This window comes from Palaemon carinicauda, chromosome 19 (genome assembly GCF_036898095.1).
Source record: "Palaemon carinicauda isolate YSFRI2023 chromosome 19, ASM3689809v2, whole genome shotgun sequence".
Taxonomy (NCBI): domain Eukaryota; kingdom Metazoa; phylum Arthropoda; class Malacostraca; order Decapoda; family Palaemonidae; genus Palaemon; species Palaemon carinicauda.
In genome coordinates, this window is record NC_090743.1 from 83,829,630 (window position 1) to 83,849,459 (window position 19,830).

Genomic DNA, 19,830 nt, shown 5'->3' on the forward strand with positions numbered 1-19,830 from the left:
ACACGCACACACACATGTATATTTCTTTCTGACTTCAAGGTTATATTGGCCTCTCTCTCTCTCTCTCTCTCTCTCTCTCTCTCTCTATATATATATATATATATATATATGTATATATATACATGTGTATATTTCTTTCTGACTTCAAGGTTATATTAGGTACTTTCATCTCTCTCTCTCTCTCTCTCTCTCTCTCCCTCTCTCTCTCTCTCTCTCTCTCTCTCTCTCAATGTATACATAGAATGAAATTTAATGTTGATTTTACACATAAAAAAGAAAATATACCTTGCGTACATCATTATTTTTTCTATTTTAAAGGAAATTTATGAATTAAAAATCCAACGTCACTTACATCCTTATGCCTTGCAAAAACCCATTTCAAACAGGGCACCGTATGAGAGGTTTGACGGGGGAATGAGTTAGAATAAAGCAAAGAATTTCACGTTATATATTATGAGAAGGTGATTCATATATTATGATTTTTTTTTATGGATTCGTCTTAGTGATAGAAGGATTCTTTTTTATAGATTCAATTTTGCAGTAGAATGACTTCTCTTTAATGGATACATAATTCTTGTAGAATGAGCTCTCTTATGAATGCATTATACGTGTAGAATCATTCTTCTTTTAACTAATACATCAACCTTGTAGGAAGATTCCTCTGCATGAACATTTTATGGTCGTATCATCATTCCCCTTGCATTCCCTATAAGAATTACTCCACCTGAAGAATTCTTTCGAGTACAACAACATTTAACAAGTTTGTCTTTATTCAGTGGTGCTAGTTGTCCCAGTCTTCTTTTTGAGGCGTTCGTTCAGCTCCACGTAGAGAGATTTGACCCGCTCGACCTCACTGTTAATGGCATTGTCCCTCTGTTGTCTCTCAGTCTTCTCCTCTTTGAGTTTGGTGTCCAGTCGTTCCTTGACGACGTGTATAGCAGCTCCCAGCTTCTTCATTCCAGTCTGCGTCTCGTCTATGTCTTGATTGAGTCGAGCCTTGGGAGGGGAAGGGAAATAAAAGTTTAGATTTGAATATCTGAGTATATATATATATATATATATATATACATATATATATATATATATATATACATACACATGCATATATATGTGTCTAACATTTCTTTAAATACCTATCTCGAAAAATATTAAAAAAAATCCCTGAAAATACTTTTTCTTTGACTTATTCAATGCACTGGGAATTTGAAATCGCATTTATTACCGCAAGAGTCACTCACCAGACTAGGCACCGAAGCTGCGTTGGGTTCGTTCTTGCCAATAATCCTGTCAACGTCTCCTCTCAATTCGGCCACATCGTCCATCCTCTCCTTTCTCTCTTCGTCCAACTTCTTCCGTAGGTTCTTATCCATGTCGTCCATTTGGTCCTTGAGGTCCGTGACGCCCTTGGGAGTATCCTGTAGAAGATTTTTTTTTTTTTTTTTTTTTTTTTTTTTTACATTTCTCAACCTTTTTTTTTGTGCATCACAACCAAATTAATAACACTTGCACTTATATACAACAGCAACAACCTTTTTGCATTACAAATAAAATAATAGCGCTTAAGTAGATAAACAACAACAACAACAACAACTTTTTACATCACAATCAACATGATAACACTTACATAGTTATACAACAACAGCAAGCAAGAAATGCAGCTGTTTTTAGTCCACCACAGAACAAAGGCCCTAGACTTGTGAATTCATTACTGGTGTTTGGCCAGGTTTCATCACAACGTAGTATGGGTGGCCCTGATTACTAGTACATCTTAGCTGATCACGGCGGTACGCTAACCCTTTCACCGCGATAAAATATATATATATATATATATATATATATGTATATATATATATACATATATATATATATATATACATATATATATATATATATATATATAAATATATATATAGTGCTTTTAGCAGAAACTAAGGAGGAACTACAGAGAGTATTGAGGATGGTGGAGGAGCAGTGCAGTAGGTATGAATTAGTGATAAATAGAGAGAAAACCAAAAGTATGAAAATTGGACGCCAGAGAGAGGCCTTAGAAATACAGCTATCAGAGGGAGAAGTGGAACAAGTCAATGAGTTTAAATATTTGGGAGTGTTTTTCACAGCAGATGGAAAGATGGAAAGAGCAATTCAAGACCGAATCTCAAGTGGCCAGAGAGCATTTGGAAGGCTAAGAAGAATCTGGAAAGATAGAAATATATCCATTAAGTTAAAAATTAGGCTATTAAGAGCAATAGTAATCCCCACAGTGATATACGGTGCTGAATGCTGGATACTGAAGAAGAGAGAAGAGAAAAAGTTATTAGCCTTTGAAATGAAATGTCTGAGAAGAATCTGTGGTGTAAGATGGGAGGACAGAATTACGAACGAGAGAGTGAGAGAAATGGCTGGTGTTGAGGACACAATTCTGATTAGAGTAGAAGATATTCAGAGGAGATGATTTGGGCATGTACAGAGGATGGAACAGGACAGATGGCCAAAGATAGTGCTGCATGGTCAAGTGGCCGGAAATAGACCGATAGGACGACCAAGAGATACATGGGTGAAAACCTTCAAGAAAGCAAATAGAGGCGAGACATTTCAGCAGCTGGCACAGATGGCATTGGATAGGAGTCTGTGGAGAGAATGGCGATATCAGATGCAGGACCCAACCCGGAGAATTCCGGACGGGATTTAGTGAGTGAGTGAGTGATATATATATATATATATATATATTATATATATATATATATATATATATACATATATATACATATATATATATATATATATATATAATCATAATCATTATTACCATCATCATCATCATCATCATCTCCTCCTACACTTGTTGACGCAAAGGGCCTCGATTATATTTTGCCAGTTGTCTCAATACTTCTCCATTCATCTTCTCCAACTTCACGTTTCATATTCCTCAGCCATGTAGGCATGGGTCTTCCAACTCTTCTAGCACTTTGTGGAGCCGAGTTAGATGTTTGGTGAACTAATCTTTCTTGGGGAGTGCGAAAAGCATGCCCAAACAATCTTCATTTACCCTTCATCATGATATTATCCACAAATGGCACTCGGGTAATCTCTTGAAGTTTTTTCTAACCCTGTCCTGCCATTTAACTCCCAATATTCTTCTGAGGGCTTTGTTCTCAAATCTATTAAATCTATTGGAGAATGTTTCATTGTCATACCATGACTCTTGTCCATACAGTAAGGCCGATATCACTTAACTGATATATAGTCTGATTTTTATATGTAATTTCAGGCGATTTGATTTCCAAATTTTACTTAATCTAGCTATTGTCTGATTTGCGTTCTTCAATCTTTCATTAAACTCCAATTCTAGGGACCCTGTATTAGATACCATATTCCTAAATATTTAAATGATTCTATCTCATTAATCCTTTCTCCTTCCAATGATATTTCATCTTGCATTTCTTATTCTGTTCTCATCATCTCTGTATTTCCTCTATTTATCTTGAGCCCATCCTCCTGTGATATTTCATGCGTTCTGATAAGCAAGCATTGCAAATCTTGTGGTGTTTTGCTAATAAGGATAGTGTCATCAGCATACTCTAGGTCAGCTAATTTCCTATTATCAATCCAGTCCAATCTTTTTCCACCATCTCCAATGTTCTACACATTACAAAATCCATGAGGAGGATAAACAACATAGATGATAACACATTCCCTTGAAGTACTCTGCTGTTCACTGGAAATTCATTTGATAGGACCCCATTAACATTAAATTTGCACTTAGAATGCTTTTGAACAGACAATGAAATTTACATATTTAAGAGAAATTCCATAATATCGTAGGACTCTCTGTAAAATTGGCCAGTACGCACTATCAAAGTATCAAATGCTTTTTGTGGTCCACAAATGCCATCAAAAGTGGATTTCTATATTCTACCCATTGTTGTACGTCTCAAAATGAAAATTTGGTCAGTACAACTTCAACTTATTCTAAATCGTGCGTGTTCATCTCTCAGCTTTTCATCTATCTTTCTCTCTTGTCTCTTTAGAATAAGCATACTATATATTTTCATGACAACTGACTTGAGTGTTATGCCTCTGTAATTATTGCAATCAGTCAGTTCTCATTTTTTAGTCATTTTCACCAACAATCCTAATTACCATTCATCAGGTTTTGCTTCCTCATGCCATATTCTTCAAAATAATCGTGTAAGTATTCTGGTGGTCACTTCATTTTCGGCCAGCATCATCTCAGCAGTTATTCCATCGTAACCAGGGGCTTTCCGTCTCCTGAGTTTTTTAATGATAGCTTTGATTTTAAACACTAAATTCATTCATTTGCACATCAAGGTCTTCATCAGCTTCAGGTATATCGATCATATTATTCCCTTCATATCTCTTATTGATGACCTCACTAAAGTGTTCCCTCCTACGTTGCCTATCTTCTTCTTCTGTTGTTATAACAGATCCATCCCTCTTTTTTATGGGTATATGCTTCTTCTTCTTTGCTCCTGTAATGATTTCATTAATAATTCTATGAACAACTCTTACACCATACCTATTCCCTAAATTCATAGGTTTGTCAGCTTCGTCTGCTTTCCTGTCCAAATATTCTCTCCAGTCATTCGTGGCTTTTCTTTTGACTTTACTATCAATAATGGAATACATAGCATGCTCTACCTTATAATTTTCATTACTTCCTCGAAAACTTTTAACAATCAATTTCTGTCTTTGTCTCTTTTTTATAGTATCCCACAAGTCATTCTGTATCATGGCTTTCCCCGTGTAATTGCATGTCCCAAAACTTCACTACCAACTGACTGATATATGTTTTTTAATATCACATAATTTTTCCTCAATTGTTTGCTCTTCGTCTCTCAAAGTATCTAAGACTACAAATTGATTTCTATATTCAATGTCAAATGGTTCTCTGTGCGCACACTCTAGAATCATAGTTGTATCAAACCTAGGTATGCTATCTACATTTCTGTTGGGTGCTTTCAATTTCAGTGTGGCGATTAGTAGCTTGTGATCACTACTAATATCTGCACCTCTATAGCGTCTTACATTTCTCATATTCCTCCTTCTCTTTTTATTAATGGCAGGTTGATCTATTTGATTTTTGTAATTGCCACATGGTGGGCTCCATGTAAATATGTGGATGTCCTTGTGCTGGAAGAGAGTACCTTCAATGACAAGACCTTCAACACCCATCACATTCTCTATACTTTAGCATCGAGGTTACCAATCACAATTCTCATATCTCTCTCTCTGGGAGCTCATCTATTAGACTCTGCCGTTTTTCATAGTATGCGTCTTTCCTTTCTCCATGGGAATCATTTGGTGCATAGCAAACTATAATACACATATTGCTCTTCTTTGATTTAATCTTTGCAAGTAACAATATGCTTTTTACAGCTCTTCACTCAGTTAATGCCTTTTCCGCTGTTGGTGTTATCATCATTCCTACCCCTTCTCTTTCAACTCCATCTGTTCTTCCTGAATATATATATATATATATATATATATATATATATTTCCTTGGTCTAAGGTTTCCTTACCAATCCCTTCACAACGTTTCAGTTAGGCCCAAGATATCCAAACTATATTTCATAAATTCATTCTCCACTTACTGTAACTTCTCACTCTGATTCATGGTTCTGAAATTCCAATTACCAATTTTCATTTTTCTTTATTTATAATCGGGATATTATTAGCCCCCTGCTATGCCCGTGACTGAGTACCATTCCGTCATCTTCACTTTATATTGACTGACTAAATCTAAAGAAAATTCATTGGCTAGATTTATCAAAGGATAGCTAGTTCCTTGTGATGTGCAGTGCCTATCTAACTAAGGCAAGTGACCCCTGCCAGTCCATACTAATTCCAGTAAGGTCAACTGCTAGCCATCAGGAGTAAACGACGAAGAGATATTTTGTCCAACACATTAAACCCAATCCATCACCCTGCTACCAGTGACTTCTTCGAGGTTTAGGTGGGTATTTCCTCCATACCCAAAGTTCTCGTAACTCCTCGAGGTTGCTCATCCGCATATATAGCAAACATGTATTGCTAAGAAATGAAATACTGTGTGTGTGTGTGTGTGTGTGTGCGCGTGTGTTTTTTATGTTTGTGTATATGTATAGAAACGACTGTGAACTTTACTTGAACTTTATCCTGCAACGAATCCACTTGTTTCTTCAGCCTCTCTTGACTGAACGCAAGAGAGTCGACTTTCTGTTGAATCTTGTCTCCCATGATCGTAGCGTCTTCTTTGTTTTCTTCTTGGGCCTGCAGAGAGAGAGAGAGAGAGAGAGAGAGAGAGAGAGAGAGATTAACATTTTCTTAGTAGTAATGTATGTTCAAGTATAACTTTCAGTATATGTAATCTCGCTTTAACTTTAAGCAAACTGTGGTATGGCTAACGTTATGACAGCCAAACAATCTCTTCCTCCTATCAAAATATTTCATCTATTCACAACTATTCTTAAATTATCACCAAGAAACCCATCAATATTAAATCTAAAGCCATTCTTTCACGGAGTAAAATGTAAACAAACCCATCATTCTTAACTCACGGTTTTCAGCCTGTTATCGAGGCGTTCGTCTTGTTGCTTCACTTTCGTCTCGACTGCACCCAGACGCTTGTCAATATTCGCAAGATCTTTTGCCACCTGTTTGCGAATGCCGTCAGCATTCTCTTGTTGCATCCTCTCGATCTGTAAGATTATTTTCGGGTAAAGTATTTATATTTATAGAAATTTATGTAATTTCTCCTCAAGTCGATGCTGCTCCATTATTCCGATTTTTATTCAGAATTTCTTATTAAACGTGTTTTTGTAAAGAATATATTAATTGTTTATTAATTGGGTTTGAAAATTTATGTTGAATTAATTGATTTAAAAATCAAATTTATTGTTTGATGTATTTTACTAATAGCCTTATGGCATATTCCTTTTTATTACATATAATTTGGTTATGATTTATATAATTTAGTAATAGATATATATCACAAAAGACAAAATTAGGTCAGAGTAATAGTATGGCGTAAATATTAGCGAAATGCAGTAAGCAAAAGCTTGATGAAAATATCAAATTGTAAAGAAAAAGTATTATTATATGGAGTTTTCAAGCATAATAACTTACCATTTGTATGATATTAGTTTAATAATACATCATCAGGTATCTATATAATTGCACTCCAGCACACTGTTTTATCCTATTTCTTTTCTTGTCATTTTGAAGTTTTTTTTTGTTTAAGATTTATTTTAATGTTATTTTTCTCAAACTTCTCTTTCCTATTTCCTTTCCTCACTAGGCTATTTTCCCTTTTTGATCCCTTGATCTGCTTTTCCAACTAGGGTTGTAGCTTAGCAAGTAATACTTGTAATAATAATAATAACTATGAAATTCTGTGAAATTGTGTGCTCTGCTGTTATTTCCTGAAGCAAGTGTCCTTCAAAAGTATAATTTTTCTGTGCTTTGTGTCTATCTTTACATTTCTTCAAAGGAAATCTTTATAAGTAATGTATCCATGCAACAAGAACGTATACCGCCGTTTCTAGTCCACAGCAGGACAAAGGCCTCATTATTATTATTATTATTATTATTATTATTATTATTATTATTATTATTATTATTATTATTATTATTATTATTATTTTTAGAAGCTAAGCTACAACCTTAGTTGGAAAAGCAAGATGCTATAAGGCCAAGGGCTCCAACAGGGAAAAACAGCCCAGTACGGAAAGGAAACAAGGAAATTAATACATTACTGTACAAGAGAAGAATACAATCAAAATAAAATATCTTAAGAACAGTAACAAAACAAGAGGAAGATCAGTAAGATGGAACAGCGTGCCCCAGTGTACCCCACACCAAGAGAACTCTAATCCAAAACAGTGGAATGCCATGGTATAAAGGTAATGATACTACCCAAGACAAGAGAACAATGGTTTGGTTTTGGAGTGTCCTTCTCCTAGGAGAGCTTCTTACCATAGATAAAGAGTCTTCTACCCTTACCAAGAGGAAAGTAACCACCGAACAATTACAGTGCAGTAGATAACCCCTTGAGTGAAGAATTGTTTGGTTATATCAGTGTTGTCAGGTGTATGAGGACAGAGGAGAATATGTAAAGAATAGGCCAGACTATTGGGTGTATGCGTAGGCAAAGGCCGAATGATCGGTAAACCAGGGAGAGAGAGGGATCCAATGTAGTACTGACTGGCCAGTGAAAAGACCCAATAACTCTCTAGCGGTAGTATCTCATGTGTGGGGTTTGGTCAGTTTTCATCACCACGCTGGTCAGTGCGGATTGGTGATGGTGGAAGACTTTTGTCTGAACGCTCACATCAAACTAACCTAGTGTGGGTGGCCCAGACTAGTTCAGCTATGCTGATTATAGCAGTACAGAAATCCTGAAGCTACGTTAAGGCATTCCCACTCAAAGAAGGATATATATGAGAGTATTTACATATATATATATATATATATATATATTTATATATATATATATATTGATATATATACATATATATATATATATATATATAGATATATATATAAATATATATATATATATATATATTGATATATATAAATATTGATATATATAAATATATATATATATATATTATTTATTTATCTATATATATATATATATATATATTTATATATATATATATATATATCAATATTTATATATATCAATATATATATATATATATATATATATATATATATATATATATATATTGATATATATAAATATTGATATATATAAATATTGATATATATAAATATATGTATATATATATATATATATATATATGTATGTAGGCCTATGTATGTATATATATATATATATATATGTGTATGTATGTATGTATGTATGTATGTGTATATGGATAAGATACGATTACAGATATATATATATATATATATATTATATTATATATATACATGTAAATATACATATGTAACACACACATACATATATATATATGTATACATATATATATATTGTGTGTATATATATATATATATATATATACAGGTATATATATATATATATATATGTATATATATATATATATATATCTGGTATGGATGGTGTGAGAGCTGAGATGTTGAAGGAAGGGGGTGTGACTGTACTTGAATGGTTGGTGAGATTGTTTAATATGCCTTTTGTGTTGTCAATCGTACCAGTAGATTGGGTTTGTGCATGTATTGTACCACTTTATAATCGTAAGGGAGATGTGCATGAGTGTTGTAATTCAAGGGGTATTAGTTTGTTGAGTGTGGTTGGAAAAGTGTATGGTAGAGTACTGATTAATAGGATAATAAGGATAAAACAGAGAATGCAATCTTAGAAGTACAGGGTGGTTTTAGAAGAAGTAGGGGTTATATGAATCAGATTTTTACAGTTAGGCAGATATGCGAGAAATATTTAGCAAAAGGTAAGGAGGTGTATGTTGCGTTTATGGATCTGGAGAAACCATATGATAGAGTTGATAGGGAAGCAATGTGGAATGTGATGAGCAGTGAAAAGTTTCTACAAAGGTAGTAAAGCATGTGTTAGGATAGGAAATGAAGTGAGATATTGGTTTCCGGTGAGAGTGGGGCTGAGACAGGGATGTGTGATGTCGCTGTGGTTGTTTAACTTGTATGTTGATGGAGTGGTGGGAGAGGTGAATGTTTGAGTACTTGGACGAGGATTGAAATTGGTAGACGAGAATGACCATAAATGGGAGGTAAATCAGTTTTGTTATGCAGGTGATACTGTTTTGGTTGCAGACGTGGAAGAGTAGCTTGGCCGATCAGTGACAGAATTTCGAAGGGTGTGTGAGTGAAGAAAGTTGAGAATTAATGTGGGTCAGAGTAAGGTTATGAGATGTACAAGAAGGGAAGGTGGTGCGATGTTGAATGTCATGTTGAATGGAGAGTTACTTGAGGAGGTGGATCAGTTTAAGTACTTGGGGTCTGTTGTTGCAGCAAATGGTGGAGTGGAAGCACATGTACGTCAGAGAGTGAATGAAGGGTGCAAAGTGTTAGGGGAAGTTAAGGGAGTAGTGAAAATTAGAGGGTTGGGCATGAATGTAAAGAGAGTTCTATATGAGAAAGTGATTGTACCAACTGTGTTGTATGGATCGGAGTTGTGGTGAGTGAAAGTGACGGAGAGACAGAAAATGAATGTGTTTGAGATGAAGTGTCTAAGGAGTATGGCTGGTGTATCTCGAGTAGATAAGGTTAGGAACAAAGTGGTGAGGGTGAGAACGGGTGTAAGAAATGAGTTGGCAGCTAGAGTGGATATGAATGTGTTGAGGTGGTTTGGCCATGTTGAGAGAATGGAAAATGTCTGTCTGCTAAAGAGGGTGATGAATGCAAGAGTTGATGGGAGAAGTACAAGAGGAAGGCCAAGGTTTGGGTTAATGGATGGAGTGAAAAAAGCTCTGAGTGATAGAAGGATAGATGTAAGAGAGGCAAGAGAGCGTGTTAGAAATAGGAATGAATGGCGAGCGATTGTGACGCAGTTCCGGTAGGCCCTGCTGCTTCCTCTGGTGCCTTTGATGACCGCGGAGGTAGCAGCAGTAGGGGATTCAGCGTTATGAAGCATCTGTTGTGGATAACAGGGGAGGGTGGGCTGTGGCACCCTAGTGGTACCGGCCGAACTCGGTTAAGTCCTTTGTCAGGCTGGGAGGAATGTAGAGAGGAGAGTTCTTTTTTGTTTCATTTGTTAGGATGTCGGCTACCCCCCAAAATTGGAGGAAGTGCCTTGATATATATATATATATATATATATGTGTGTGTGTGTGTGTGTGTGTGGTGTGTGTGTGTGTGTTCCATATGTATATTTATGTATATATATATATAATATATATATACTGTATCTGTAATCGCATCATATAGTCCTGTATACAATGAGAAGATTTCCATTTTCTTTTACCTATTAGTCTTGGTTTTCTTTCACAAATTTAAGGTAAACTAAAATATAACAGGCACTATCTATGGTGTAAACTACATATTGTCATTTGGCATTTTGTATAAAAAAAAAAAAAATTAAATGAAATTATATCATTGTTTCGAAATATCAAATTGATCTTTGACTATAGTTCTTCGCAAGCAAAATAAATGCAGATGCATAGGCACAACCAATCCTATATCGTTCTTTTGTCGAACTTGGCGCACTTTTCTCGTGATAATGCTCTTACAGGGCGAAGCTGCAGCTACGGCTTGAGAAACTTGAGATGCTGCACTAGATATTATGACGTGAGGCGCTTCTCTGCTATCTTTAGCCGTATCGTTCACTCTATTCATAAATTTGCAAATTTCCACACTTTTAGGATCTCCTGCGTGATTATGTTCTTTTGGGTCAGTAGTCACTATATTGTTTATCGTTACTGTTCGGCTTTTGCACTCATTTTCAAATTCTTTATATTTCCAATATGTTTTACTGTTCACTTGCTTCTCTTTTCCAAATAAAAATCCACTTAAAAGGAGCATTGGCTTTCCCTTTGAACTCATGATGAATTTGCCCATTTTCAAGTATGGTGCTTACACTTTCACTGGGATGCAATGCTATTCAAAAACGGAGAGAGAGAGAGAGAGAGAGAGAGAGAGAGAGAGAGAGAGAGAGAGATTGTGTGTGTGCTTGTTTTTGTGTATTTTCAAAAAACTAGTATGAAAAGGTGATTCATGTTAGTGAACTGCTTAAACTATTACGAAGAAAATTAGTACTAATTTGTGATTCGAAGAAATTAACCTGTTCAAGAAAAATACTTCGAAGTGTTTGTATTTCGAAGAACTGCGGTCGAAGATCTGTTTTCGAAGAATTGTCAATAGACGTTATTACTATCAAAATCAATGATCATAAAGATAATTTTATAAATTATAACATTAGAAACAATATAATATTTATAAACATTAAATCAACTGGATAAGGGCAATAAAATGAAATTTAGGCTATTAAAATATATAGGAAATATCATGCTAAATAAATGTATGTATAGTGAAATCAATGAATCTCACTGACACACACACACACACACACACACACACACACACACACACATATATATATATATATATATATATATATATATATATATATATATATATATATATATATATATATATATATATATATATATGTATATCATCAGCCATTACTATTCCACTGCAGAACAAATGCCTCAGATATGTCCATCCTCTTGCGTATCTTTATTGTCTCTCTGTGCCAGTCCACACCCGAAAACTTTCTTAGTTTGTCAATCCATCGTCTTCTCTTCCTTCCCCTACTTTTAAAATTTTTAAGGACTCATTCTGTCCCTCTATTGCCTGTCCTTCTCATTATATGTCCTTTCCATAAACATATACATCATCATCTCCTCCTGCACCTATTAACGCAAAGGGCGTATATTTACACACACACACACACACACACACACACACACATATATATATATATATATATATATATATATATATATATATATATATATATATATATATATATATATATATATATATATATATTATATGTGTGTATACACATGTATACATATATATGTATACACATATATGCATATATATAATCTTGTACATATACATATACACATATATATCATCATCATCATCATCACTTCCTGCGCCTACAGACGCAGAGCCTCAATTTGATTTCGCCAGTCATTTCTATCTTGAGCTTTTAATACAAACCTGCTACATTCATCATCCCCTACTTCACGCTTCATTAATATATATATATATATATATATATATATATATATATATATATATATATATATATATATATATATATATATATTCATAATTCTCTACTTACCTCTTTTAATTCATCTTGGCTAAATCGAGCCCGGCCTTTAGAATCCTCCCTCACCTTGTGCGAAAGTTGAAAAAAAAAATGTAAATCTATTGAAGGAACTCATTGCTCGTATGATTGTACCTCTACTCTTTTAAGAGGTGGTTTTGCATTGGATGCAGTCAATCTAAACATGACATATGCATATCATTGTGTTGAACTCCATGCTGCAGTTGAATAACACTTCAAGGTTATATATACTTTTTGTAGTTTCCAATATATGATTTTCCCAAATGTTTATGACTGTTAGCCTTCAATTATTATCTTTAAGTTATGACCTGCAAAGTTATAACCTTTATGAAATTGGGGTTATTTGTAACTAATATGAAATTTAGGTACTTTTGCTCGTAGTCTCTTTTTGGGATGACGTAGCATTGGATAAATTCTGAAATTCATTATTGAAAACTTATAGTTATATTGATTAGGTATAAATAAATTTTATATATGATTCTACTGAAAAATAGTCTTATAATCTTGTACCCTAAAACTTTAACCATTTATCTTCAATTCTTTTAGGGTAAGATATCTCTGACTAATATTTGTGCAATTTACCTTGAACAGGTCTTGGATCTGAAAAATCTTTTTAAGGTATTTTACCTTTACGTTCATGTTTTAGCGCTATCTACCTTTACTTCAAATGACATAAGGCCATGTGCCTATTAAAACAGTTTACCTATTAGGGCATCTGAGTTATAGTTCTTAATTGGATTGGATTTTATTCACTTGGATTTTATCATGAATCATAAACCATTAGTTGGGTGTAATTTCATTTGCCTTGAAGTGCTATAGAATTATGAATAAATAAGAAGAGTTAGTTGTATGCATTTAAGATGTTTTAAAGTAGAACACCTTAGAATCGTTAATGTTATAGTATAACAGTGTTAAAAACCTTGCATTGTATCCAGTGCGATTTATACATTCGAATCAGTAGTTATAGGGTCATATGCCTATTTTTATTAATCACAAAGAAAAAAAAATTATATTTTTCATATTAATAGATTCATCATAGAACGTTTGATTTCATAAAGCTTACCTGGTGAATGTCTCTTTGTATGTTATAGTGTCTTGCATGATCCTCGCTAGTCTTCTTAAAAGTCAGAACATACAAATAATATTAAAAGTATTCGTGTATGCTTAACCAAATTGCTTTTAGCCATAAGAAATAGATATGTCCTTTTTTTATCTATTGAAAGATACAGTGCGAAAAGAATGTCTGAAAATGACTTAATTGGGCAAAACAAATGTAAAATTTTAATATTAGTAAGTCCTCGGGTTACAGCTATTTCGCTTTACGTTTGATCAGAGAGTTGAATTGTATTTTTATTAATGTCAGTTTGCATTCCATGTTTATGTTCACCATATGTTTTTTTTTTCAATTATAATTATGTTTCCATGTCATAAATTTTGTTTTTAAATATCGCTAATGATTTCATTACTGCGTTAGCATAAGTGAATGCCTTCAGGACTTATGAAGGGTACTGAATTTAAGTATGTTCCGACTTACGTCAACACTCGACTTGCATCTCAATCGTAACCCGATGACCTACTTTGAGTGTTTTTAAATAAATGCAATGCTTAATTTCAATGAAGAAAAGGCAAAGTTGCAATTGTTTATTACTTGTGCTTACATGCAGATGTGTTTTATATATACTGTGTGTATATATATATATATATATATATATATATATATATATATATATATATATATATATATATATATATATATATATATATATATATATGTGTGTGTGTGTGTGTGTGTGTGTGTTTGTGTGTGTGTGTGTGTGTGTATTTATGGTTTTCTCAAGTATGTGTTTTGTTTATTATTGGCATTTAAATAATGTACACGTAAGCTATATTTAGACTTGTTTCCTAGCTCAAGTAATCTGTAATGGCTTGTGTTAAAATTCATATCAGAGAAATACAATCTACTATTTGAATATGCAATTATCATTATGACTTTTATCTTATATTTGGTTTTAGTTTAATACTGTTTTTTAATACCTGTAGTGTTTCACCTGTTTTATTAACGAGAAATATATATTTTTTCGGAATGTATTATTCGAAATTCCAATTTTATTTTATTAGTGGAAATAATTTTTGTATCCAAATTCCTAAGAAAATGTAAATATATATTTTGTTTAAAAGAAAACTTCTACAATTAGAACTTGGGATCCTGGAGGAATTAAAGTTTGAAATGTAAGTAAAATTATGAATTCTATGAAATGTGTTGTGCTCACCTGAATTTCGGGCAAGAGGCGAGTAGGCTTGAGAGGGGGAACTCCTCTGTAATTCTTTGAAAAATTGGTAATTGAATAGCTTGACTTACTAAAATCTTATCACTCAATGTTATAGTCAAAAGGAATATATCAAGTTATATTTATTGAATTTGACAAGCTAATTTGCGTGTCAGTCTATTAGATGAATTGGATAAGGATTGCAGGTTTTTAAAGAGTACAGTGAATTCTATGTATGTAAAATGTTGGGAGCTCTATGGTAAACGTGAGCCTAATTTACTTACATTTAAGTTTTAGGCAGTGGTTATTAATGTCTTTTTTTTTTTTTTTTTTTTTTTTTTTTTTTTTTTTTTTTTTTTTTTTTTTAAGGCATTGTGCCTGAAATTGCACATTTTCAACTTATTATCCAGTTCTCTATTTAAGTAAGTTAAACATTTGATTCCCAATATTATGGATTAAAACAAATTCATCATAGTTTTTAAGCAGTGGGTAAATTTAATCTTATTTATTAATGATTCGATGATATCTTTATTCTTTTATGGTAAAAGTAAAACTACAAGTATTAATTGTCAGTGATAAGTAACTTGTGTGAATTTAAATGTGTAGAAATCAAACAAATATAAAATCTAATATATTTTTTTTCTGGAAATATTGAAATTTACGTATGATAATGCTAAATGAATTATGAGAATTAGAAATAATTAAAATTATCGAGATTGTTTGATTGTTTAAGAATAAAATTAACAAGATAATTAGATTTGTCAATGATATATTAAGATTACTTTTAGATAATAAAACTAAATGGTCAAGAATAAATCACGAAACTTAGCGAGGAAATTATTTTAGTCAAGAAACATGAGAATATAAACATATTGTGAGAAATAGTAATTAATAATGGAAGTGTCTCACCTCTTTGATCAGAAAGTCTGATATTGATAGTTTAGATCGGTGTGGTTCCTTTTTAGACTTCTGCAGATTCTTAGAGGATGGAGAAAATGGTTAGGGAAGTTTTTCTAAATTTTATATATTATCTAAAGTATCTAAAGCTTGTGAGTCATTATAAAAGTTTTTTTTTTTTTTTTTTTTCATTCCAGTTTAAGTGGAAAGGTGAAGGCTTTTCTCAATAAATGAAGATTTTTACAGTATTTTTTTCCTTTAACTGGTACGATATATAAGTAAATAATATTTAATTTACTCCCCTTTGTTAATAAATATCTGTTAGTTTTATGTTGGAAGAATTCCGTTTATAATTGACGATAGATAATTATGCAAATAAAGTGGTTAACGACAGAATTAATCTCCTTACAACCTCAGTGTTTATTGGTTGATAAACAATTGTTCAACTCAACGCAGAAAACTTACTCTTTACTGAGAAGAACAAAACTTTATGAACCAATCAGAATTGCCGTGTTATCAATCTTACGATCAAAATATGTTGAGTTTATAATAGATGTTTGTTATATTTACAACTGATGTTTGTTCAGCCTATGATGTATGTGTAGGGACAAAATAAGCTTAGTGTGATGTAATATAAAAAAAAATTGTTTTGTGTTATTTTCAATTGATAAATATGGGTGCAACATGAAATATGAAATTCTAAATTTTGAAAAAGTATTAACGATTCTATATGGAAAATCAACTTAATAATTTCTGAATTTTATATATATATATACATATATATATATATATATATATATATATATATATATATATATATATATATATATATATGTATATATATATATATATGTATATATATATATATATATATATATATATATATATATATATATATATATATATATATATATATATATATATATATATATATTTCAATTTATATGGCATGCCGTACTTCCTCCTTTTCCATTCTCTGTTTTAATGATGTTATTAATAGAAAGAATTTAGAGATTATTGACTGGAACAGTCATGGATTTAAACAAACTATAATTGAATATGTATATATGTATATATATATATATATATATATATATATATATATATATATATATATATATATATATATATATATATATATATACGGGTGTGTAAATGTGTTTGTGTTCTATTGGACTATGTACATTATTGTCATGTAGTGTAAGTACAGTATGTACAAGCATGTATACAGCATAGAGATCAGTGACATGTGATGTGCACTTTAATCTAAAGGAACAAAATATTCTTACCTGTTTATCAGGTAGTACCGTTGCTATTTTCATACTTGAATTTCTTGTTGGTTTATGTTTATGGTAATATTAACGATAGAAATATAATTAGGTCGAACCATTTAAATGTAGTAGTACAAATAGGTATGAAGGCATGAAAGAGGCAGGTAGTTGAAGCGCCAAAATTAAGAAAGTTGAGAAAAAATACAGTTAAAGTTTGGCAATATCCAACATAGAGTAACCATCTATAAATATTAAGTAAGAGCATGAAATCTGGGAGAATGCCGATGGAGAATACATTCCTAATAAATGAAAGAACATGAAAGCTTAACTGGCTTCCTGTGGTGCCACCCTGATCTAAACTCAGTTCATTTGGTCCTGTTGATTGTCATTGTTTTTTACAATTAAGAAATAGAGTTAACATCAATTAGTTATTCACTGATAATGTAAAAATACAAGCCTATTATAGTAGGGGTTTGCTTAATCATCATGATAGGACAGTGATAGTAAAAATAACCATTTTATAGAAAAATTAAATTATAGTTGCCAAAAGCTTTAGCATAAGCGAAGAAGCATGCATTGATATGAAGGTTTTTATATATGTATAATCAAGATATCACATCTATGATAAATGCAAATATTAATGAAAGGGCTATTGTAAAACGATTTAAGCGTAAAGAAGGAAGACTTACTAGAAATTGAGCTGGATATGGTGTTTGCAGGGTGCATTAGATTCACTTTCACAATTTTATCATTAATGGAGGTAATCTGAAGTGGATAGTAGATCAACTCTGTCTAAGGCTTCTATCAACCGATTTGTTTATGATATAACCAGATATTCCCCAAAACAAATCAATTATTTTTATTTTATGATTTCGTAATGCAACACTATTGGATATCGTGAAGCTTCACAGAGGATGTTAAGTATTTGTGGTGTGTATGTTCCTTTGATCCCAGGTTGAGTTCTTTCTGTCTTTTTCAATATCATTTAAGTTTCCTTCAACCTGACTTTCTAGCTTCCTCGACTGTGTTGTTGTTGTTATTGTTGTAATAGTTATAAGTTTTCACCCATACCCGATCGCAAGAAAATATAACTTGAGCAAACCTTATGAGAGTTAAGAAATAACTCAGTTGCCTACTTTTGAATATAATAAGGACACTGTCACCTTGTCCTGTAATGTAACTAAAACAAGTGTCAAGTAAAGATTTATTAAAGATATAGTTTTTCATAGAAATTGTAGTCGTCTTTATACCAATTAGCTCATTAAAGAGTGAAATATTGAGATCTTGGTATGGCCTGTATTCAAGAATTATTTTGAACCGATGCTATCTTAATTTACGTTATACTTTCTTAGCTGAACAGTATCATTTATACACACTAAACAGTTCTGGAGTAATTTGTAAGATGATTTTTTATTAGAATGTACTTTTATTGAGAGCTACCAAGTGTAAGACAAAGTTCATTTCTTATGTTTATACATGTAATCATTCTAAATAGGTGATGATTGAATGATATACTCTTACAAAATTTGCTTGGGTAGTAAATGGGTTTGAAAGTATTGCTCTAGTGAGAGTGAATCCTAACTACACCTTGAGTGAAAAGAGAATTCAACCTACTATGAGATTCAGGGCCTCTGTAACACGGTTTTTTGGACTTTGCTCCTTATCAAAGCATCGGATGTAGCTGAAAGTTGACATATGTATATTTTACAACCACACACAAATTTTGTCAGCATTATCAATAACCTAAACCCGATAGTTTTCATTTTTATAGAGTAAAAATGATCTAGCCGACGCCATGGCCAGTGATAACGAGCCAAGAGTCGAAAACATTCATTATGTAAGCAATTTAAACACCTTTTGACAAAATTTTGCCCCGCCCATCCACCAGACACCCATTCACCTTGTTCCATCTGCTCTGAATCCCATAACAGTCAAGAATGGCTAACAGGATTTGGAATTGCCCCCGTGGTTGCAAAACTGCATTTGTCTTACGACTTGCAATTTTATACAGTCAAGAGAAACCTCGTGGCCATATTTATTATAGCCTGAATAAGTAATTATTCAGTTTCTAGTTTAAATCCAATGTTTATGGTCTGATTTGTATTTAGCGTAACATGATTATAATACTTGTAATGTCACTCAGGCTTTTGAACATTTCCATTAAGTATTCACTATGCCACCAAGAGAGAGAGAAAGAGAGAGATTGTATGTAAACAGTCTTCATATAACTATTTTTGTTAAAATAAGATTATTGTGCGAAAATCTCCATCAGACCAACGGATCATCCGATATATTTTTTTTTTCTTCTTCTTAGGCCGTACGATCGTGTTGGCTATGTTTTGGGCATGACTGCATTTTGTAAACAAATCATGAATAGTTTTAGGAGTTTTATTTGTACATGTAAGGGGAATTTATAGAAGTAAAGTGAACATAATTCATTTATCCTTTAAAATAATTACTACATGTAGCCAAATAAATAGTAGTAAAGATGATAATGCAATGAAGGAATGATACCATACTTTATCTTTAGCTTCAACATCGGCAATAACATACCCAGTTGCCATAATTT

At 32.4% G+C, this 19,830-nt stretch overlaps 1 protein-coding gene across 1 annotated transcript in view; it reads right to left on the bottom strand.

Moving 5' to 3' along the window:
• Positions 1-309: 309 nt before the first annotated feature.
• LOC137658699 (putative leucine-rich repeat-containing protein DDB_G0290503) overlaps positions 310-19,830 on the bottom strand; it is a 107,418-nt gene continuing 87,897 nt past the window's right edge. The window contains 4 exon segments of the mRNA XM_068393690.1: positions 310-996; positions 1,239-1,415; positions 6,145-6,270; positions 6,558-6,698. Coding sequence (XP_068249791.1) covers positions 769-996; positions 1,239-1,415; positions 6,145-6,270; positions 6,558-6,698 — 672 coding nt within the window. The 3' untranslated portion in view covers positions 310-768.